This window comes from Corvus cornix, chromosome 1, assembly GCF_000738735.6.
Source record: "Corvus cornix cornix isolate S_Up_H32 chromosome 1, ASM73873v5, whole genome shotgun sequence".
Taxonomy (NCBI): domain Eukaryota; kingdom Metazoa; phylum Chordata; class Aves; order Passeriformes; family Corvidae; genus Corvus; species Corvus cornix.
Window position 1 is genome coordinate 107,685,400 of NC_046332.1, and position 25,554 is coordinate 107,710,953.

At 37.1% G+C, this 25,554-nt stretch overlaps 1 protein-coding gene across 11 annotated transcripts in view; it reads right to left on the reverse strand.

Annotated features, from left to right (window-relative positions):
• DMD (dystrophin) overlaps nt 1-25,554 on the reverse strand; it is a 1,178,400-nt gene that overhangs the window by 160,206 nt on the left and 992,640 nt on the right. For all 11 annotated transcript variants that reach the window (XM_010394528.4, XM_019282755.2, XM_019282745.3 and 8 more), the window contains one exon: nt 3,578-3,724. In XM_010394528.4, the coding sequence (XP_010392830.2) occupies nt 3,578-3,724 (147 nt within the window). The remainder of the gene's footprint in view (nt 1-3,577; nt 3,725-25,554) is intronic.

The following is a 25,554-nucleotide window of genomic DNA, read 5'->3' on the forward strand; positions in this document are numbered from 1 at the left end:
ACAAGAGTTTGCAAGACATGTTTTACCCCAGGATGATCTCATTACATACGCTGTTTGATGCACACATGAGAGCTCCTTGTGAAATTCATAACAAGTAGCTTCTTAGAAAGATTTCATCTCCTTTCATGTTTAAGAAAAATAAAAAAGTAAACAGCATGTTTTCCTGAAAACTACTCTATTAAAGGCATGAAGCTAATTATTTTTATATTGCTCAAACTCCACAGAAGATGACACAGTTTTCAGTGACTGAGCTGAGTACATCAGCTTTCATTAATGAAATGCACTCCACACAACATGTCAAAACCAGGACTGGTTGAATCTATGAGTGGTTGAGTGCTTTCTATATATTTTTTTTCCAGTAATACTCTGGAGTATACTCACTCAAATTGAATACAAACCAGGTAAATTAATGCAAAACATGCCTTACTGCATAAATACAAATGAAGTTCTGGGAAGATTCTGGAAGAGTATTTGATTCTATTCACTAACAGCTCTAATCTCACTGTAGAACCCCTGTGCAATACTGCAAATGAGTGACTACGTCTGGCCTTATCTTATGGTTATAAAATGAATATAACATTAAATCTCAGAAAGATTTGGGTTAAGATGATACATTTCCTCCTCCAATCTTATGCAAGTTCCCAGTGTGAATAAAGAAACAATTGAGACATGATTTCCTCCTTTACAAAATGCTCTTAAACTTTCTCATAACACTAGATTTCACTGGTGTTTCAGATGTGATAAATTTTATGTCTTTATGCACTTTTCTCACACATAACCAAGGATGGGTATCTTTCTGGCAAGCAATAGCACAGAACTCTCTACTTTATGATTTTCCTGCAGTGATATTTTCTAGGAAATGGGGTACATGGCTAAGAAAAATTTTCCCCATTACGAATATGGCAAGGAGAGAGAGAGAGATACCTAACCTTTGAGGAGGGAGAAAAAGAGAAGTAAACTAAGAAAAGAAGCAAGGGGAGTTCGGAAAAAAACCCAAACAGAAATAAGGGAAGCAAGATGGGGAAAGACAAAGAGTAGGAATACAGAAAGAATTTATTTTCGAAAATGTCATAGGTTAGCAAGCATAGTCCCAGAAGGGACGTCCTTGCTAAGGGGTGCTTACAGTTTCCTCTGGGAACTGATAGAACCTATCAGCTGGCCAGTTTGGATATGGACAATTCTCTAAGCCACTTAAAGTTGTGATCACCTCTGTGATCCACATTTAAGAATAGGCAAACTCCCCCTCCAAGCTCTCTCTCGTTTCCGGCGCTGGCACAGGCGGCTGCGGGCCCGAGCAGGGCCCAGTGGGCCTGGCCAGGCCCTGCTTGGGCCAGGCCGGGCCGGGCCACGGCCATCCTGAAGCCATGGACCTGTTCCAGCCGTGGAACCCCCCCCACTGCCTTGCCGTGGGCAGCCGGAGCGGCTCGGCTCTCCCCCCTCTCCACTGCGATAAGAAACATTCAACATTCCAGCTGCAAAGCTGCAAGGCCGAGGTGAGATTAACCCTTTTTACTGCTGTGAAGAGCTGAAAACCTGAGGGAAGAGAGAGAGGAGATGCTTAAAGCTGAAATTCTGTTGTGAAGCTATGATATATCAGAGTATCCTGTTGTAATTTCATGAAGATATGGGGGGTGGAGTGTTCAACTCGTGAGCAGAAGCACCTGCGCTGAGATAGGCAGATGCTGACGCAGCTGTAATTTCATGAGAAGTTTGGACAGGGAGAGATGAACCAGATGAGGACTTTTGCTCCAAATGAGAAAGGAGAAAACCTCAGTTCCTAGAGATGCTCCCAGAGATAGTCCTAACGATGAAGATGATGAAGACCCTTTGCTCCCAGGGAAGGAGAAGGGCCTCTGTTTTGTTTCTGAACGGCTCAACCTTAAAATTGTACCCCAAAAAACCTTCAAGAGTGGACCCTCGAAAGCAGTTGCGGGAAAAGCTGCAAGTCGGGGGAAAGGACTCACACGCAGGCAGAGAGACTCCTCTTCCTAAATGGACTGAACAATATTTGGAAGTGGGCGGCTGTCTCGTTGTGATAATGTTTTCATAGCATGAGCAAGAAGAGACTTCTCTTTCTAAATGGACTGAACAAGGTTATTATGGAAGTGGTAAACAGACTGAACATCTCAAGGGCTGTCTTTTCACATTGTCAGAGGGAGAAGGGAGGAAGGTGGGGGGAGGAGGAGAGTTCTGAAGGTGGTATAATTTTTTTTTTTCTTCTTTTAGGTCTGTTAATAAACTTCTTTATATTCTTTCAAGTTTGGTGCCTGTTTTGCATTTCTCCTAATTCTTATCTCACAGCAGATAAACAGTAATGAGTATTTTGGACCAAACCACTACACTAAATTGGTGTTTCCGCCCGGTTACAAACCGAACCCGCGACAGAAAATAAGAATTAAGAGAAGCTTAAGAGAAAATACAACCAGTATAAAAGAAAGACACATGAAAATACACTGAAATATATAGAAAAAATCGATGAAAATACTAAAGTACTAAGGCGATATTTTAGGTGACATTAGCATAAGAAAGGCAATTAATAAATTAAAAAAAAAAAATCACAAAACCACCTGAATGAAAATGAAACATACTGGACAACTGGAAAACCAGAAATAAACAACAGGAGCATACCTTAGAAGGAGAATGGTTTTGTGTGAAACAAAAACCATTTTCATTTTTGCTTTTCCTATTTCATGGCCAAAATTTCAGTTTTCTATAAAGGGTATCACACCTAACTGGAGTTCTGGTCATACATAAATAGGTCTAGCCCTAAGATGGAAAAATACATAATATTTTAAAAAGTGCCACTCAGCGCGAGCGCCTGAACAGTTGGACTAAATAATTGTACATTTGTTCCAACTGAACTATTCTATTCTAGTTTATGCTATTTTATTCTCTTCTAACAAAATGAGATCTGCCTCTCAATACATTTCAAACTCTGCTCTCTTTTAAGTAGAAAAATTATATTATAAGAACAGATGAATCTCCTCTTTCCAAGGGTCACAACTTGGCCTTTAGTATGTCATAATCCTTCAAAGTTACTTATGTCTTTTCCCCTTAGGATGTGTTTAAAAATTTACTGGAGTGCTTTCACCTTACTGTCTGTATCTTCCAGATGACATTTAAGTAAATATGAAAAAAGACAGTAAACCATAATATTTCAATTAACTATCTGTTCTATCAGCAATAACATCTTACCCTGACATACTGTCTCCGAGTGTCTTCAGAGAAGACGAAGAAATTTGTTTTCCAAATATCTGGATTTGATAAATAAAAGCAATAATTTACAGTGAAAAGTGAATTGTTCACAGTGTTTCCCGAGCTCTATGGAAAAGAACATATTATTTTTGAAATGTGTGCAAAACATGTGGCTTGCCCTTTATATTTTTGAACCATCTACAGTATCACTTGGGCCTCTGTCTAATGCATTTATGAATGATAACAACTAAACATTTTCTTGGGCTTTCTCATCTTTCATTCCTTAGTACACCTTTGGTGCTATCCCACAGGGAACAAAGCACAGAGGAATAGAAATATTTACTTAAATGCAGCATAAAGAAAAAAATCATGTGAAATATACCTGTAGCACCTTCCACCTTGTGTTCAGGTCTTCCACACAGCTGAGATTGTACTGGGAGAGTTGAATATCGGAGGGAGTGAAGCGGTGAGCGAGCTCGTTGACGTGATGCACCTTTTCTTTAAGGGGAACAAGTTCTGCTCGATAAACCTGTGTGAATCAAATATAAAGATGAATAAATATAAGCACTAACTTAAAGAACTGTTGGCTCCAATACCAGCTGGTTAATAACGTAAAGATACTACATGCCAAGCTGAATGGAAAGAGCCTACAGTCATGATTCAGTTACCAGTCTGTTTATTTAACTTCAAATGGACTTTAGGTCTCAAGTGTAAGGCCCAGCATTTCAGAAGGTGCTATGAATTTGGAACCTTCATAGCCACTTTTGGCCAGTTAAGCCAAATTTCTAACCAGCAGACCCACTGGGAGATGCACTGCAGAGCACGCTTGTCTCCTGCTTCATCCTTTACTTGTGTGTAACGTGTTCATTCAGGATGCATGGGAGTGATGAGTACACAGGCAAACAGAGGAAGACAGCTGTTCCCAAATACAACAAATGAAAAAATGATTAAACTATTACAGACCCCAATAAAGCCATAATTTTACCATGAGTACCTTGTGTTATAGATAAAAAGATTAATAATGGGAAGTCCAAAAAAAAAAAGACAGACAGAGACAAAAAGACAAAAAAAATTTGTTATGCATCCCAAACTGGCTTACATGACTCATATTCAAAAGAAAAACCAAAATAATGTTTCTTTTAAGATAACCTTTAAATGCAGTAAAGCAGTCCAGGTAATAATTTCAGTAATGTATGTGAAAACAGAAACTGCTAGTTACAAACTTCTTCTTTTTAAAATCAACAACCTGATAAGGATGTTTCCATGATGCATCTGGGTACATTCAGATAAATTCAGGGCACCATGACTTTATCAAAGAGAAGAATCTCTATGTAGATCTTCCACTGCTCCCTATCTATCTTTTCTAAGGAGACATTTATGAATCTTTAATATGATAAAATATGTCAAAATGCAACAATGAGTCATTTCTAAAGGACAAATTCTGTCATTCTCAGGAGCATGTTATATTGCCATATGATGTCTGCACACAAAGGCAGAATAATTTACTTGTTATATTAGTCTGCTCTCTAGCTCCTTTCTCTCAGCATTTTTAATACAAACCACATGTGGTCTCCATCTCATTTTAGATTATCAAATAACCTGAAATTATTGCCTAGTAATCTTTTCATCAACACACGATGCAAAATAAGGTAAAAAAAAGCACATCCAGTATTTCAGTGACTCTTGAGAGTAAATAATATGAAGACATTCATAGACATTAGAATGCCATGAAGAGCACTAAAGGTAAACATAATTGAAAAATTGTTCCTCAAATGTCTTTTAAAACCAGACTTGACTTCCATCAATTATGTTAAATTACCCTGCAACATAAGGAGTTAGACTGACTTAAGTGGTACTCGTACAGTGAATGACTCTAATGATCAATCTTTAAAATACACCATCAGAAGGGGTGTGTATTTTGTAAAGGAGGTGCAGAGAACTATGCAAATACCACAACGTGAGAGAACATGCATACATCAAGTTCATGACAACAGCTGACTTCCCCATTTCACCAGCTTTATACCACTGGAGTAGAACTGACATTACTGGAGAGAACTGATTTACAGGTTAGTGCTGAGCAAGGTCCGTAATACAAAGAAAAGGAAGACAGCTCACGTTTGGTTTTACCCCAGAGAATTATATATGTGCTTACCCTGAACTTTTCGGTTAGCAATTGAGTTCAGAGAACAAACAACATGCTGGTAAGGTAGACATTTGTTGTTGTAAAGTAAAGGCCTCAAAGGCTGAAGAAATATATACATCACTATCTGAGCACTTCACTTACAAATAGTTGTTTTACTGCTTTTTTTTCTGTGATCTGCTATTTTCATGGCCCAGGGTGCCTGGTCATGACTCTGTGCCTTACACTTGGGATGATCAACTCAGTTCCTCCAGTGTTGCTTGGTTTCCAAGACGAGAGAACACCTCTCATCTAGCGTCACCAATGACCAATTTGCATGAAAATATAAATATACATGTGTATATATTTAGATATCTTATAACATAAAATATATAACAAAGGAAATATATGTAATAAAAATTAAATACACACAATAAATATATATATAAAATAAAAACCACTGATAGAATAAATGCTGATCAATAGATGCAAAGATCAGTTCCCACATTACAATGCACTTTAATGTAGTTCCTGTATTAAATTGAGCTAATTTTCTATTATTTTAATGGGATTAGGATCAGGTTTCTGATTAAAAAACATCACTGCTTAAGCAAAGCACATGGGCCTTATCAGGCACTTGTTTTTAAACATTTATTAAAGTATCTTACTGGTTTCAGACCAATTATTTGCATCTGCATTGTGGACTTGAAAGTACTGGTCTCACTAGAATACCGACAGAGGTTATTAGGTAAATCACACAGCCACTATACCTAAATTAAGGCGAAATAGAAAACCCTTCATAATTAGTCAGTATATTTTCTGGTTTTAAGTTATTTTATAGACCAGAAAGGCTACATAAGCAACCCATATCGAAGAAATGAAATCACAGAAATAGATATGGAAGTAAAGAAGAAAACTCATCTTCTGCCTTCTCTTCAATCGATATCTTAATTAATTTTTTTGTGCTGCAAGGATAATGATTTTTTCAGTGTGATACTAATTTTCCAATGCACAAAATACAACAACTTTTGCCTTTAAATTTGATATTCTTTATTCTATTATCACTAAGTCTGAATTTTTGCTAGTGCTTTTATTAGTTGGACAAATCCAAACATGATGAACGCCAAGAACAAAAAAAGGAATGCTAGTCAATGAACAGCTATCTAATTAATGCCAGTAAGCTTACAATTAAAAAACTTTAGACAGGAAAGAGAAAAATAACCACAGAAAGATTTGGAATATGACTTTGTCTTATTGAGAAGTCAACAACTGTAAACTGTCTTTAAGCAGCAGTTTGTCACAGACAACCAGTCCATCAGTCAGCATACATGATTCTAAAGCTAAGCATCTGTAGAAGCAGAAATTTAGACTTTTTCCTGGAAATGTGTTGCAGAAATATTTATATTTTTAATAATCATTTTATATAATACAAGACTGATATTTTTTCCATATTTTTCCATCTGCATGAAGACAACCATACATATAATAGGTTTATGTTGAAAAAAATTAAAGAATTATATTGCTGGTAATTTAAAAACAAACATACATGGTGAGTAGTAGTGTATTACTACCATTAGGAGATGTACCCATTAAATTGCTTGGAGTGCAAATGAGTTCACAGTATGAACAGTGATAGGACAACCTGCCCCAAATTATCTTCATTATAACTGTCCTTATGCAAGACAGAATTTCAATGGTTTGTGATACTGTAGGTGGTAGATTGGATTTTAAATGATCCATACAGTCTTGTTAGAAAATATTTCAAAATGCCTTGGAAAATGAGCAATGACTCTAGAAGACACATACCACAGACACCCTAAGCAGACAAATACTAAAAGTCTAGAGAACATACAGTGGCCATAATCAGTCAAATGAAGAGCCCATCTTGCCCAGGCCCTTGTGTGATAGTAGCCAATACAATTGCTTAAGGAATAAACTAAGGGAAAGCATCAGCTTCCCTGTCTCTTGTAAACTTCCAGCTCAGCAATTTGAGTCTCAGAGATTATGGAGCCAGAAGCCATATTTTTATGTCAAACAGATCTTGATGGAATCTTTTCCAAGAAATTACATATTTGATTTTTGGACTCATGTAGGCTTTTATGATCCAAAATATCCTATGGTAAGTTTTACATTTAGGTTAGAGTTTTTGAGTTTTTTAATCCTATTTCTGGAGACCCACTTGTGACCCTCCCTAATTCTTAGCTCATAGGAGACAGAGATCAACCATTCCTAGTGGACTTTGTGTTGTGTCAGGATGTACAAGGCCTCCATCATGTTTTTTCCTTCTTTATGCTTAAGATGCAAAGACAGATATATTTGATTAAATGTGGATATCTATAAGCTATTTACATCTGAGCAAGTTGCCTTTATATTTACATGGTCCCTTTATATTCCATAGCTAATCGAAACCAGGAGTTGAACATAATGTGAGGTTTTACTATAGGATGGCAAGAATCACATTCTGAATTGCAAAACAGGAATGATCAGATTTTCACTGACTATACTGGGAGCCTAGGCAACTAACTCACATGCAGGCAGTTACCCAACACATGAGAAGTAAGACAAACCCCAGTCCAACACCATTTATTCTGTCCTTGGATACCTTGTATCTAGTCTAACTGTTTTTAGATTGGGGATCCCAAACACTTCCTACTATATATATGTTATAGGTACAACAGGCACTTACACTACGGCACCATGATATTTTCTGCTTTTTCAGTAATTTTCAGTAATTCCAAGCATTTCATTTGGCTTTCTGAACAGTCCTGAGTATTGATGTGATGTTTTCGGAGGACTTCTGTTATGATTTCAAGACCTCTTTCATGAGTGCTAAAGCAATGTTTGAAAGCCCTAAAAAGATCACTACTGTACACAGGAATTTGGGATAGCTTTTTCTACATTTTGCTTGAGATTTACCAGCATTTCATTTTGTCTGCTATCCCTTTGCTGGCAGTCAGTACTGTGAAGGCTTTCCATAGCTGTTTGCAATCTGTCCTCACCTTAAGTACTTTTAATAGGTTTGTATCATCTACAGAATATCCTTTCCCAATTTCCCAGTCATAGGTCCACAATCCTGACTACATGCACTATTTGAAAATTATCACCATGTGTGTCTCTCATCATTCCTCATTAATGCCCCCTGATTTTAAATAAGAAAATGCTGTTTATAGATACAGCTATTTTACACTTCCATTTGAACACTTGACCAAACAGCCATCTGGTTCTGGTGATTTAACCAGATCTTAATCAAGACTATTTTTTCTTCGTATTTTTGCTCCTAATAGGTTTCTTTATGATTTTTCTTTATCCACCCTATCTTTCCAGGTCTTTCTGAATTCATTTGGACAGTATGGATTGGTTCTCCAGATACAGTGTAGTGCCTCTGTGCTGCCTTCACAAACTTTGTCTTTTTGATTCCTTTTCAGCAGGCTTCCTCATTTGTGTGCAGCTTTCTTTCTGAAAACTAAACACTGCTGTAGTGGATTTTTTGGGTTATTTTTGTCCCTGCAGAGATGCTGACCTTTAGTTCATAATGATCCCTATTATGATAGCAGTGTTTTGAACTTGCAGTGCTCAGAACCAAGCCAAATCTTTTCCCTACTGGTTATTCTCTTGGAGTTTCTTATGTATTTTCTATTTAGTGCTGGAGCTTCAATTCCAAGAGGATTTTAGGCTAGTGTCTGTAACTACAGATCAGCTTCTAACATATTTTAGAAGACGCAGGATAAGCCTCCCAAAATTATTTGCAAGTCCTTTTCTGTATATTTTCCATTAAATTTGTTTGTGTTTTGGGTATCCTATTCCAAGGTAGTAAAAGCCACCAGATAGCCCTCACCTCTTTCCAGAATACCAATTCTATTAATGAAAATTTGTTGATTAGGTTTTTTTCAGATGTCTTTTCTTCCACATTTCACATGCTATGTGTGTGGGTTTATCCTATCCTTTATTTAAGGAACCCTAACACAGACTTATTTCTGCTTTGGAAGGCTGCCCAATGTTCAGAAGAGAGAAAAAATTTAAAAATCTAGGTCTTTTTATTTAAAGATTCACCAAAGGGGGATGGTTTTAGACAATGCCATGAAAAGGATTGCTTTTTCTTTTAGGATTCATACATTGGTTCCATAAAATCTGAAAGAAAATTCACTAATCATTCAAGTAGAAGAGTAAAAAAAAGAAAACAAGCTTATTTCAATATCAATATTACGTATTTTATACTAATTGTACATACTTATAGATCATATATATTTATATATACTTATATATAAACATACATATATAGAATATATAGTATATATTTATAAGAGATCTATAATCAACTTTATATGCTTTTCTAGCTTAATGGAATTTTTGTAGCCAAATTCATAATAAAGTTCAGGAAGGAACACTGGCTATACAATGCACATCTTCCATTTCTTTACCCCCTTCTCCCTTAACCACATGTACAACTGCTGGCTGACAAGTCAAACACAGAGTTCAGGAATCCAACCAAAATTGAATCAAGTGCCTGTAACTTCCGGCTCTGTTGTTAATGGAATAGTGTGACTAAAGCCCATTCAGCCATTTGGAAAATACAGCCTGAAGAGGAGGTGTATTCCCAGAAGAGTACGCATTCCTTAGGCACAGAGAAACACTGAAACGCAGAATGTTTTTTATTTATTGTCTGCTACTGAAAAATGCCAGTGGATCACTAGAATTGCTTTTTTATACTTACTGTCCTTATTCCTACTGATCCCAACACCTACCACTTATGTTTAGATGTAGTCCACAACAGTGCCTTGTCAGAGCAAGTAGCAATTATGCAGCTGTATTAAGAGTATGAAATCATTGCTGCTTAGCATTCACCACACTGACAAAGGAAAATAACAGCAGGCACATACGAAGTCATACATCCTTATGTACACCTCAGTAGTACTGAGATTGAGTTTAGCTATATTTGTCTTAAAAATTGACAACACCTAATAATTATTTATTTGCAATTGGTATGCAATTGTTCAATCAGAAACTTAAAACAAGCTATTAAGCTTTTAAATTATGATTTAAAATACATTCAATAATCCTATTCGCTCCTGCTTACCTGAAACATTTCTGGTGTGAAAAATAGCTTGGGAGCAGATCCATTTTTTGTGTTATTTTGTTCTTCGTGTTCCTTAACAACACTTGGACTTGTAAATAGGTTTAGAAAATTGTACGTGAGACCACATATGGACAATTATCGTGTGATATTTTTTCCCAGCTATATTGTCCTGAGTCACCCTGAACACACTGGTAAAAATCAAGGCTCATTAGTGTTTCCCATACTCATGGGTGGAGGGACCATGAATCTCACAGTGCATATACTGCAGTACCCTTCTCTTGTTGCAAACAGGAGTTAAAGGAGACTTTAGAGTTCATTTCACCAATGCATCAAATGATTTAAATGTTCAATGCCAGCTTCTGGAAATGAGTCTCTATCTATTTGCTTATGGATGAAACTGGCATGATGCCTGTCTAAGATGTTAAAGGCAATTTGGCATAATCTCTAGCTTTTTTATTTCTCAAATTTTATGGACTGGCAATTATAGCAACACCAGCCTTTGATTTGAACACTGTGCTTATGCTTAGAGCACAACATTGGAAATTAAAATTGATCCTGAAGTTAGTTTCCCCTAGAGACAGTAAATGCAGTACCTCAGAAGAGAGCATCCTCTTTCACAAATGTTCATTTTTACAAGCCTAAACACAAGGAATTTAAAAACATTTTTCTTAGCTTTTTATAAAGGAAGGAAAAAAAAATCAAAAAATTTGAAAATCATCTCTAGTTTCCCAGCAATGGTATTTACTATTTAGGCAGTTCATATCTAGACTTCATACAGGACTAATCACTGTAGCAACTATATTTAGGAATTTAATGTTTTGCACTTCTTAATAAACTTTTCAACACCATGCAAGCTTGGACATGTACAAAAACTGAAGGCAAGAACATAAATTTCTTACTGTTCTTAGTGTATAAATGCATAATGGTTTCTAAATAATTTTGTATGTCTACTGAAAATCGTTGCAAAGGCATGCACTAAAAAATGCTTTCATTCTCACAAAACTCTAAACTGTCATCACAGACTGGCTGAAGATGGAAGGCAACTCTTAAGGTCATCTAGCACAGCCCCTCTGCTCAGAGCAGGGCCAGTTGCTCAGGACCATGTCCAGTCAGGTTTAAAATATCTCCAAGGATTGACATTCCACCACTTGTCTGGGCAATCTGTGCAAGTGTTGGAACAGCCACATGTGTCTCTTCTCATATTCAGGTGGAACTTTATGGGTTTTAATTTGTGCCCATTGTCTCTTCTGTCAGTGGACAGTACTAAGAAGAGTCCAGCTTTCTCTTCATTACATCTCATCAGGAATTTATACACATTGGTAAGATACGGAGCTGCCTTCGGTCTCAAGGCTGACCTGTCCCAGTTCTCTCAGCCTCTCCTCACAGGAAGGATGCTTCAGTCCTGTGACTGTATTTGTGGCCTGCACTGGCCCTATTCCAGTGAAGTCCATACCTCTCTCATACCTGGGACCCCAAAACTGGACCCAGCCCTCCAGGTGTGACCAAGGCTGAGGAGAGAGGAAGGCTCACGTCCCTCAAATTGCTGGCAATGTTCTGCCTAATTCACCCCAGGGTGCTGTCAGCCTTCTTTGCCAAGAGGGCATGTGTAAGATACTTAAAGATTATAATTTGTTCACATGCTGTTAATATCACTGAAGGGCTTTGCTGCTGTAGCAAACCTTACAAAGAAGCAACTGCTCATCTGCAACCACCAAAGCCCACCCCATCCCAAATATGCCTTCTGGATTCCCGAAATTTGGAGTGTGAGCTAATCCAGGTGACAGGAACTTGAGATAAGATAAAGGTGGTACTATTGTCCAATTATCTCAGGTCTATCTAAGGAAAGCTAAATGAGGTGGGGGAGAAGGATGTTTCACAGCAAGGAGTCCATGGGAAGGCCAGCTCGGAAGCTGTGCTGGAAGCTGGCTGTGGCTGGGTCTGGTGGGGTGAGATGATAGACCACTGGCTCAAGACAGGAGGCCACTGACTCAAACACAGAGAAATAACAAGCATTGTTATAATTAGCATTGGAAGCAAGGGAATAATTTAACCAACAGAATAAGAGAACTGTGTAGCCAATGAGCACTGATGCCTTTTTTTGCTAAAACATATAAATGATGAGAAGTCTTGAGTGACCTTGGAACCCCCACCACTGAGAAGTCCAGGGTGAAGAGGACCAGTGCGATACTGCTGGATCCATGGTGGTAACTATCATTCCACCTGATCTCTCTCCCTCTCTCTCTCTCTCCCTCTTTCTCACTCTCTTTCTCCCCTCCCTCTTCCCCCTCAATCCTTTTCTATTTATTTCTATCTCTCCACCTCACATTTTACTGTTACATAAAATCCGTACTATTGACTTTGGCATATGATCTTGTTTGCACCTTAATTCAGGCAGAGTCATCTCCCCAGTAATTGTAATAACTAGATTTTAACAGTGTGTTCCCATCAGCTGTTTGTCTACCAAGACCCCAAGGCTCTTCTCTGCAGAGTTGCTTTCTGGCCAGTTGATCTTGAATGTGTACTGTTACCTGGGGTTCTTCCTCCCAGGACACAGTGATGTCTTAGGTTTTAGCTTTTATATTTTTCAGATCCTGTACAGCCTAGTGTGTAACTCTGAAACTTCATATAGCCCATTAGCTCCCGTTCTCACATTTTGGTTAGACATAACAAACCCTCTCTGGACCTTAACTCAAGGACACCTTGTTGTCCCAGGCCCTTAAATATGTAAACTGAGCCTCTGGACAGGGGGAGCAAACTTGGGGTAATGACATAATTACTTGAAATTATAATTGGAGAATTAACCCTGATATGCAAATGGACCAAACTTATAAAAGTGTGAAAAACCCGTAACCCAGGGTCCATCTTGGGTGGAGCCCCTTGGAGGCTTTTGACTCCCATGGTGTACCTTTGAAGGCCCTTCAAATAAATACCTGCTTTTATTCTCTTAATCTTGTCTAGCCTCTCTTTTCAGGTAGCCACTTCAAGGCATCAACAGGACTTGGCATTTCTCCTTGTTGAATTTTGTGAGATCCTCTCAGTGTAATTCTCCGTTCTGTCAAGGTCTATATGAATGACAGCACAACCATCTGGTGGAACGGCTGCTCCTCCCACTTTTGTATCAAGTGGGAAATTACTGAAGGTGAGCTCTGTCCCAGGGACCAGTTCATTAAAGCAGATGTTAAATGATACTGACCCAGGATCAACCACTGTGATACCTCACATATGACTTGCCCTCAGTGCAACTTTCTAGTCCTTCATGTGCCTGGAAATGGTTTAAAAGATTAGCTATTCCATCACATTCCCAGGGATTTAGGTGATGCTGAATAACCTGTAAGTCCCTGTGTCCTTCCTCCTGTCCTACTTGAAGATGAGAGTGATGCTTGTTCTCTTCCAGGATGCAAGAATTTCTCCCAGTTGCTGTGACCTTTGAGACAACAGATAGTGGCCTCTCAATAACATCTGCCAGCTCATTCTGCACTCATGGCTGCATCCCATTAGGACTCAGGTATGACCAGAATTATGAGCATGATCCATCCCCTTATATGTTCCACGATGCATATTTCTTACACTTAGTATGAAGCAGATTTCAAGAAAAGGCCAACTGTGCCTACAGAGAAAGTCTGTTTCCCTGGTCTGCGAGCAGCACTTACGCAAGGCTGTGGCCTCATGCCAGCCTGACATTTTCTTGAAGAATTCCCTCATATAGAAGAGTCTCCCGCTAGCACTGGCTTATGTTAAACCTCAATTCTCATAACCAGTGAAAGAGACAGAAAAGAACATCTGGCAGCGTGAAGAAAATATGACATGACTTAGGGAGAAAAGTTCTCCTGTGTCAGATGAATTTCTGTTGTGGGAAGGTTTTATACAAGCAGCAGCTGCAGCTAAATCAGAGCAGGATCCATTTGCACAGTAAGGTGAGTGTTTGCCCTATACCTGGGCCACAGCAGGTTCCCAGCACTGACAATTCTCTCAGCTCACCTCAGCTCACTTAGTGTCCAAGTGGAGAAGTATTCATGGGCCAGAGCATTATGCTCCATTTTATATTTAAAACCATACAAGGTTGAACTGTCCCAGGACAGCTTAACAGTCTCCATCTTTTTCATTCAAAATGAGTTAGTTTCTTCTTTGAGGGGTTTAGTATACTCTGATTCAAATTTCGTTGAAACCTGGTTTTTCAGCCACTAGCTCAATATGCTACACTTAGCTTGCTTTTAAACTCACCCTGTACTTTTATTTGATTTTAGTGCTCCTGGGGACAGGCAGTGTTGAGACAAAATGGATTTCAGCTGATTTAATTTTCCATCCTATATATTTTTATAAACTCAGAAATGACCAAGCAAGAGTGCACTACAGCAGAATATAAATCCTCTTCTGGGATAAAAATAGTTCAAACAAAAAACATCAGGGGAGAAAGAAAATCAAATTCCCTTTAAGTACTCTCCCATTCTGAATTCTGTATTTCTGAATCAGTAAAACTTTACATTTTTCAAAAGTTTTTTCCTGCAATTTGGAAGACTAACTCAGTATTTCTTTAAAAACAAGGTTATTAAAATTTGAATAGAAGAAATGAAAAATGAACCAATGCCAGATATTAATTTTCTTTTTTTCTGAACTGTCAATGGAAAAAGCTATGAGTTGTAGCAATGTTATATCTAGCAGAAAATATTTATTTACTAGGATGTCCAATTTAATAAATAGAAGCACATTAATAAATAGATGCACTTATCGTGAAACACAGATCACTTGGTTACTACAAATTTTGATCTATTTATTTATTTTAAATCAACAAGTGATATACAGCTTTATGATTCCTGAACAAATACAACCTATGCTACTGCCTTGCCATTTATTTTGAAATTGTTTTCTTCTCCATGGAGGGGGAAAAGTAAATGAGCAAATTCAGCTTGTAATTCACTCTACAAGAACAACTCTACCCATGTGATGGCAGAGCCCATGATGGCTGAAGTGTCATAAACAGCTCCACACCAATTTTTCCATATAATCAAACTCAGTTACTCAGTTACTTTGCAACCAAGAAGAGATGAAGTGCCTAGGAATTGTAAGTAACTTGAAAGATTTCAAGGTGTGATCTGAAAGTCTAACTTGACTGCACCAAGGACACAGGAAACATAAAGGAATTTTTACAAAGAAAGTTTTCCTTTAGTAGGGTTTCAGTCAGCATCATTAAAACCTAAAAAGCACTTGAAAAGCATAAATGCTTAGGTTGTATCAGTCAAATTGTTTTTAAACCATTAATAGCACATTATCTATTGCTATTAGTTAACTTGTAAATAATGTATATTGGATATACAAACAGAAAAGGTTGAATAATAACCCATGCTCATTACCAAAAGATCTTTCAGGTTATAGTGACTCCTTGTCCTCAGAAAATAGTTGCTACAAAGCAAATCTCTATTGTGCTGTAAAGCAGCATGGCATTTTAAAGGGAAATGCAATATTTCACTGACTGTCCTAGATTTGGCCTGGACAGAGTTGGTTTTCTCACAGTAGTCATGAGAGAGACCAGGGAAGGGTTGGGCAGGGGTCGGGCTGGGGGTTGTGTGTGGGATGGAGCTGGGAGCCTCATGGGTGAGCCTAGGTTGTATTCTATACCATCCATGTCATTGCAGAGGGGTGGAAGTAGGCATTCTCACCTCTGTGAGGAAACACAGAGGCTGGGGTGTTGGCTGGGGTGGCAGAAAAAGGGCACTGTGGAGGATCTGGGACCATTTTTGCCTTTTGTCTCGGTGGTCACGCAGGGCCTTGGCCAGTGAATATCCTTTTTTGCATGTAAATCACTCTCTCTTTTGTATACTTTTGTTATTAATATTGTTGCTCTTACTGTTAGTTTTTCTTATTTCAGTGCTGCTTTTCAAGGAAATTGTTCTTGATTCAGAATCTCTGTTTTTGTCTCCCTCTCATGGAGAGGAGAGTGAGGGGGAAGGGAGCACTTTGAGTGCGGTTTATTTTCCAGTTGGGTTTTAAAACCAGCACACTGACAAAAAAAGAAAGCAGTTTAAACCAGAAAGATTGCAACAGCTGTATCATAACATTACAAAACACCTCAAGCTTCCAGATATCAGCAGGCAGATCCTGTAGCTCAGGAGGAAAAATATGGATCCATACAAAAGCTTAGCATAGACATTACTAAAACACAGATAGTTTTCTGACACTTAACATTAAACAATTCAGACAAGAAGCTTCAGAAAATCCTCATTTTTTCTAACAAAAAGCATATAAAGATCTTTATTTTGATTTAAAAAGAAATCCTTCCTTTCTCCTTTCATGTCTTTAAATTTACCCTGTAAGTATTTAATAATGTTTAGCCTCATAGAGTTGATAATTACTACCTCTAGTAAGGGGGACAAAGTTCTTCATAGAGCTTAAGGACAAAAGAAGTTGTTACAGTCCACTCAGTCTCTAATATCCAGAAGAATGCAGGTCAGATGGACTATTCAATGGCTTTGTTGAAAGCTCTGTGTTCCAAGTCTTGAATTAATATTGAAATTCACATCTTCATCTTTTCACCACCACTGTGCAACGTGTGTGGAGTAGGCATGGGTGAAACCACGAGTCAAAGAACCATAGAATGGCTTGGGTCAGAAGAGACCTTTAAGATCATCTAGTTCCAAGCCTTCTGTCATGGACTGGGAACCTTCCACTAGACCAGGTTGCTCAGAGCTCCACCCAACCTGGCCTTGAACATTTCCAGGGATGGGGCATCCTCAACTTATCCAGGCAAACTGTTCCAGTGTCTCACCACCTTCACAGTAAAGAATTTCTTCATAATATCTAATCTAAGCCTACTCTCTTTAAGTGTGAAGCCGTTATCCCTTGGCCCGTCACTACCTGCTCTTCTAAATAGTCTCCATCTTTCCTGTAGGTTCCCTTCAGGTACTGGAAGGCCACAATTAGGTCACCCTGAAGCCTATTTTCCAGGCTGAACAATCCCAAGTCTCTCAGCCTTTCCTCTGTGCTAAGGGTGGTGATTAGAGAGGTGTTCTATCCCTGTATTCATCTTGGTGGCCCCTGGACTTGCTTCAACAGGTCCCTGTTCTTCCTGTGGACCTCAGAGCTGGACACAGCACGGCAGGCGGGGTATCATGAGAACAGAGCAGAGGGGACAAATCCCCTCTCTCACCTGCTGCCCATGGTGCTTTGGATGCAGCCCAGGACATGTTTGGTTTTATGGGCTGTGAGTGCCCATGGCCAGCACATGTCCAGCCTCTCACCCACCAACTACCCCAAATCCTTCTCAGCAAGGCTGATCTCGGTCTGTTCATCCCCAGCCTGGATAGATACCAGCAGTTGCCCCACCCCAGGTAAAGCACCTTGCACTTGTTAAACCACATGAGGTTCCCATGGGCCTACTTGAGGTGTAAATTCCTAGATTTCTTACATCTAATAAGAACATCTTTCAACAGTGGGAAACAGAAGGAATTCAGTTCTCATAGTAGATTTTAGCAACCACAAGTGACAATGATTTACTTTTTAAGCTAATGTAGGAAGAAAGAATATTAAAATGAAATTCTGAAAAGGAGACAGTTAAATAAAACTTAAAAAAATTAAACATGTCTCAGGTTTCTATAACAGCACCAGACACAGGCTGGGAAACAATGAGCAGTGCCCACCTTCCCAGGCATTCAGGCTGAATTCTTCTGGGTGGCTGCCCTGACATGTCTTGAGGAGGAGAAGGCCGTGGCTCTGGGAAATGGGCAACAGTGTCTCCTGCCATGACCGATGAAAACGGTCATTCTTAATCCAATGAACAGTTGAACTGAACTAAAACAAAACAATTTTCAGGTAAAATATAAAGAGAATACAAATAATTTGAGTGGCATTGCTGTTTGGACAAATTAGTTTCACTGATTCAATTGACTGGTTTGTAAACTGGGGATAATACTTCTATTGCGGTCTCAGAAAGAAGCTGAGAAGATTAACTCATACTATCTGGAACATAAGAAGCACTATAAAAGTGCTAAGTAGCAATTACAAAATTTTATTATGGGTTAACCTTGGCCAAAAAAATGAAATAAAACTCTATTAGGCTTTAAATTTATAAAGATGAAAATGAGAAATGTGTAACTCATTGGGTCCCTGATAAACATTCCAGGCAATCTAACATTCATTGCACTCCCTACATCAAACAGTCCCTAGATAATTACTGTGTACCAGCACAGGAGCTTGATAAATTGATTTTACTTTGCTCGTTGATTTGCCCATGTCATAGAAACAATATCATTACAGGATCTGCACACTTGATAGTTCCCAGGAATTCATTTTGTCAATGTTTTAAGAAAAGATTTCATTAGAAACACAATACTGACAGACTTTTCTTCATGGAAAAAAAAAAATTGCCTCATCACAGAGACAAACAACATAAAAATTAATTTCTAGTATTCTTCCCTTTTCCCTTCTCTCATGTCTCAATGAACGTCCATGTCTCTGGTTATTAATAAATTTCTGGTACATCTTTTTTCTTTACGTAGGAATGTTTCAATAGCAGACTATATATAGCAGATCAGAGTTATGTTCTAAATACTCCTTAGATATAAATTTGCTCCCTTTAGCCACACAGCTCCCTGTGCCACACTCACTTAGGAAAGCCCGAATAAAATGGTCCCATATTAAGAAGAGATGTGTTACTCACATTGTACTTTTTTCCCCCTTGGCTAAATATTTACATTTCCAGGTCGTAAGAAAAAGAAGGCTTTTGAATAGAACCAAATCAGTTCAAGAGCATCTTTGATTTAATGTCATGTCTTGGAATGTTAATACTTCATCATCAGACTAATATCTATGAGTGCTGCATTTGTATGGCAAACTTAAAACAAAAAGCCATGCTAATGTCAGAGTGCCTGCCACTTAGGTACTTAAAAATTAATGTTTAATTCTCCTTCTAAAAGCTCAAGTCTCATTCTCTCCTCTGATAAACTGATAAAGAGAAATCTCTTAAAAATGTTCTGGTCTGATCTTAGTTCTGAACTTCAGAGGCATAAAACGACAGACAAGTCTTTATACATGTATTAGTCAGTTCTCTCAGCAGGCTATCAGAAACCAAGATCAGAGATTGCCAATACTTAAAAAGTCAAATTCTGCCTGCAGATGTGCATGTTGAACTCCCACTGAAATCAGCAGGGTGAGTTCATACAAGGAAAAATTTGGCTCTAAATGAAATGTGTTGATCTAATAATAGCATCTTCAACCCATCTGCTGGGTTGGATGTAGAAAAGATTTTCACCTTTACTGGTCACCTTTTTTTTTCTTTAGAGCTCAAGAATTTTCCTGCACTTGTCGTCAGGGAAAAGTTATCAGTATTCTTTAGCCCAAAAGTACTTAATCAAAGAGAAAATAGTTAATGTGCTCTATTAATGACTGTGTTAATACAGTTAACACAAATCTGATAGAAATTGGGTTAAATTTGTACAGCTCTTTTCCAGGTGTTTGTTTTTTTGAAAAATGGTCTACAAGAAGCTGCTTCTCACATTAGTTGTTCTGATTCCTCAGGAAGTTAATTAAAGAATACTCATTTTTATTTCTTCTTTGTAAGCAGAGCAATGTTATTTTTTCTGTATCACAAATATGCTACTGTTTCCCAATAAGTAGTATGGTCAAGAGCAGTCTTAACTTTAAAAGACCAAGATTTTACTTTGCCTGCTCATCATCATTCTTACTATTCCTATGTACAAAAAGATTTTGTATTCTTCCTTAAAATAGGTAGCTTGATATACACAAAAAAACTATGTAATCTAGTCTCTGTAAAAAACTGTAGATACAGTGGTAGCATCATGAGATAAGAAATGTACAACTTACTGCAAAAGAAGTCAGCAGAAGGAATGATTGGTTGCTTCAGGTATTTAAAATGGACTTAGATATAGGCTATTGCCAGAGTTATTGCCATAACGAACTCTCCAATTTTATCTGACTGATTATATAGAAACAACATAAGGCAGATTATACTTTTAAGTTAAATTTGTATCATTAAATACATGATTACTACATACTAAATAACCACTTGTGAATATATTAGTTTTTGTGTGAGAAAATAAATTCGTTCATAAGCTGTTAAAGTGAGATTGAGAGACTACAGGACACAACTGAGTAACCTTCATCTCCTAAAAGCTAAGAAGCATAACAGAGCTAAAATCAGCTGGTACACCTACATGAAAAAACAGTTCATGGTTTTTAACTCAATTTCGTATTTAAGAAAAACCTGAGCAAATTAAACTTGCCCTCAACAGTGACAACCAAACAACCCTACTAAATTCTCTCTTGTATAAAAATGCATTTAAAAAAGGTAAAACCAACATACCAGGCTGTCACCAATTTGGTAACGTGGTTAGTTGAAGTATCTTTGATGTATAACAACATCTTGAAAGCTGACCCATTAACGAATCGAACAAACTTTAATTATTTCTTTCATTACAGCAAGCTCCACAAATTTTTAAATTCATAGGAATATTATATATCGCAAGGACATCTGTAGGATGTCAAAGTGTTCCAGTGAATTTCAGTACGGTTTTGGTTTATTTCAAAATAGTTTATTATGCTCTTATGTACTCTAATATTGTTTTAGTTTATATTAGAAGTAAAACAGTTGATGAAGAGCTGATGTTTTGTAAATTCTGGTTTTATTGACCATATTTATATTTAAAACATAAAGGTCCTCTAGTATGTCATTAGATCATCTCCTCCTTTTATAGCATCTTACTTAGAACAATCTCTAAATTACGAATATTTTACAAATACAAAATCTGTTTAGAAATATCACCCCTAATTCTCTTAGGAACTAATTTTTGAGTTTTGGAAAGCTGAAAAATTCATTAGTAGGAAATGGTTATTCTGTATATAATAGTTTTAAAAGTCCCAGAATCCCACACAGAATTTATTAGGAGACTTACTAAAGGAAATAGAACATCTTAACCCAGATTGATTATAGCCCTTGGTGGTAACAGCTGGCTTCAAATTAAACTGAAAAAATGTATATGCATTTTGAAGTAGTTTAAGAGCATATCATAAATAACTATTGTATAATGCTATCACAGAACGACTTATGTATGAAATGGTAAGATTGAGAGCCATTTGTAACAGTAATTACTTTAGTAATAGTATGAAGAAAACATTAACACTTCCATCTCCTACACTGCAGGCAAGTAGTTTCCTATTCAGCTATGAACCAATGGATGCTGTCACCTTCTAATTGTACAAACAATTTGAAAACACCTAATCAAATCATAGTTCATAGTCTAAAATTCTGCGTATAAAATACTTTAGCATTTTTGTGGTTTTTAAAACTAAGAATAATAAGGAGTGTAGCTATAGTAGAAAGTCTATCAGTAAAGAAAGAAAATGTAAAAATATCTCAGAAGCTGCTATATGTGTAATGTCATTTCACTTTACAGACTGGACAGCATGACCTCTGCTAACTTAATTTGGTGCATAGCATAATTTTATGTTAGCAAAAAATTAACAAGAGAATAGGAGTCACATTGCAATCTGACCTCTATTTGGCTTAACAAGGGTCTGGCACTGCTACTGATATCTAGCTGACTGGAAATTCTGGTTATTCAATACATCTTCCAGGTAATTATTTCTTCAATAGATTCTATTGATCTATTTAAAACTGATCTCCAGTACATACCTCCATTGCTAGGAGGGGATGAATGGGGACTATTGGCTTGCTTCTAGGTGTCATTCATTAATTTCCCGGTATGTGACCCCTAATAGGTCCATATAAAAATCATTCTTCTTTTTGGGGAGGATAGAAAATTATCAACTACCCAAGAATTTCAAATAATTTTGGCTTAAGAACATAAACTAGAAATTCAACAACTCACTTTGCTGTCAGAATCGCCATAGTAGGCAGCTGTCAGTTCCCTCATAACAGCACTGTCAGAGTTCACTTTGCTGAAATACCTCTTTCAGCACAGCACTAGCTGAACAGTACCCCAATGAACTACAGGAGAATATATAAGGCTTTTAAAAATTATTATTATTATTATTATTATTATTCTTTAAATGAACTTCCTACTCTCGTTCAGTGACCTGAAATCGAAATTGTTGATTTAGTATTAAAATGCTTTTAATAATACAGAATTTTAACCTTTGCAAATCTATTTGTTTTCTTTCTATGGCTGGATATGAACACAACTGAAATTCAGCTGATTATTTTAATAGGTTGTCTTACTTTTGTCTCATTTTGAGGAAAGATGACCAGGGACAAAAGGATTGTCCCCAGTCCCTGCACACAGAAAGTAATTTTGGAGTAGATGATGAGCAGATCAGTGATCAGTTCATTTCTGATTTATGAATAACTGCAAATGCTATTTGGTTTACAAATAAATAAATTTCAGGCTGATATTTTCCAGTGAATATTTGTCAGTGACATACAATTGGCTACAACTGTCAATTAAGCTGAAGAGTCTGAAATAAACAGCATATAATTCAACTAGAAATTGTATTAAAATTGTTAATAGACTTTGACAAAAGTATTTAAAAGGATGCTTTCAGCCTTTGTGAATACTCTTGTTACACTAAATACAGAAAGTCCATAATCTATATGCAAAGTTCATGTAACTGCTTTACTCATAACTATAAAAGTGAATCTGCAAGAACAACCAGCAGTTCTTAAGAAGCAAGACTAAGACTTTCATGGAAATTCCTTACAGAAAAATACAAGATTTATGTCACTAAATTCTGTTCTGCTTTTCATAGTTATCAATCATTATACTGAGTCAAGGTACCCTCTTTTTGAGACAATGAAGGAAAACTAATTATCCTATAGCAGACTGGAGTTAATTGAAAAAAAGTCTACACGATTCTACATGAATAGCTTTTTATTTGGAATGTGTTCTAGAGATATGCACTTCTATTTTGGACTAAAGAAACCACAGACACTACTGCCTGCTCTTCATTATTTTTGTTGTTGGGTTTTTTGTTTGTTTTGGGTTTGGTTTTCTTTGTTTGTTCTGTTTGTTTTACAGCGGCTGCAAAAAACCAAAAATTAGAATGTAATTATACACCTCATGGAGCCTAGAGGCTCTGCTGTTCCCTTACAGTCCTGTGTATGACAGAAAACTGAAGCAGTTATATGCTGCTAGTGGTATGTTAAAATATCACTGGCAGAAAAAGGGCTTTTCATTGTGCTCTCCTGAGTATGTTGGAAGTAGCTGAACTACCTGTAGCTAAAGATAAACCACACCATTAAAACTGGCTTCTCAGTCACAAAACTCCGTGCATACCACCTCAAAGCAGTGCTTTTAATTTAAGAAACCTAATTTTCCAGAGCGTAAAAGTATAAAAAATCTGAAAGTTCCTATGGGTACTAATTTCTATTAGTGTTTCTCAGCAGATGTCTACAGAGAGACAACAAAGCAGTGAGGAGGCATCAGCATAAGATGTAATGACTGTTGCATGCTGCTAGCATAACCATTATCAAGGTTTTGGGTGGTATAGAGCAAAGGAGAATCTTTGGGGAAGAAAGAGAGACAAAATGGTTCTACCATCAATTCCTGGAATGAGTCTTTGAATAAGACACCAAATGGATGAGGAAGGCATGATTGCACATCAACTGCATAGCAGCTAAAGCTTAATATAAAATCTGAGGGGCGATATCATGAGACCCTAAGTGTTCCTGGCATGCTGATGAAAAGAACATTTTGTTAGTGATTGCAAGGAGAAAGCATCATTGAATTTGCTGCAGAAAGGAATAGAAGTCATAGGCCATATCTAAAATATGACCTGAGCTACAATCAAACTGATCAGGCAATGGATATTAGGGGACAAATAATAAATTCATCTGGGCTTGAACTGAATTTAAGACAGTTAAATGATGGTTTGGATTTTACTGGACAGAAAGATATGCTTGGAAGGGAGACAGAAAGAATGTGTGTTATTAAGAAAGTAAGTTACATTTCAGTCTAGGGATAAGATCACCCATATGAGAGAAGAAAAAAGGGAGAGTAACAGATGACAGTAGAGAAGTCTGAAGAATACTTTGGTTATAGATCACCTCTAGTCTAGGTTGCATCCTTTGGAGCAGATGGGTGAAACTATCTCTTGTCCTCAGAATCAAAGCTGAACATCAATTTGTACATTAATACAGATGAAGCATCTGTAGTAGTAGTAATAATAATAATAATAATAATAACAATAACAATAGTACATTAATACTGACCAAGGATCCACTATTCAGTGTGAGTTCAAAGTTATACCATGACCTTAGCAGCTCCAGCAACTGTAACTAAAGAGAATAGTGACAAATGGAACTAGACTAAACACATTCACTGGAAGTTATTCATCAGGTTAGGTTTGGGAAAGCTATTGTGATGCAAATTAAGAGAAGGATTTGCAAGAAATGCAATCACATATGATCAATGTTTTGAAGATCTGCTCAGAAGGTGCTTGGATTTCTCAGATGTATAGAGAGAAATTAGGTATTTTTCGTCATTCTGTAATATCAGTCGTGATACTCATCATAAAAACCAGATTAGACACATATAATGTATCAATTGGATAATGTTTAGCTGATCATATAATTTATAAAGAAAAAACCTTATTGTTTACTAACAACTTTTAACTGAAGGCTACATAACTTCAACAAATTCAGCTTTTAGCTGAAATATTTGCAAAGGAAAAATACTTTAACTCAAGTGAATAAATTATTAATTCATTAATTATGCTATCTAGAATGTATTTATTTACTTTTTAAACCATCACAGGACTCAGAACCATAATTATGAAGTAAACACTCCTGCTCATAGCTTTAGAATTAAGCGATTTGCTTTGTTTTCCAGTAATATCAGAGATTCAGTGTTTCTGTTCAGGATACCTTCTTCAAAATTAAAAAACCCCCAAAACAAACAATGGTTGCAATAGCACTTTCTGAGAATTTATAAATAGGTTTTTTCCGTTCTTTTATGAATTCAAATGAAGATAAGTTTTGCAGCTAGCTGTTCATCAGCTACTAACTGTTTCATTTGTTCTTGTACAGTCCCTGCACAGGACACTCATTAAACTTTCTGTGTGATTACAACTCGAAGACTTTCATTTTAATAAACTACATTTGATTTCTAGAGGGCTTTTTTTCTTGCCATTAGTCATTCTATTTCCTCTTCCTTAGATCCTAATGTTCAACCAGAGAAAATAACAGTTAGCTCAGGTCTCT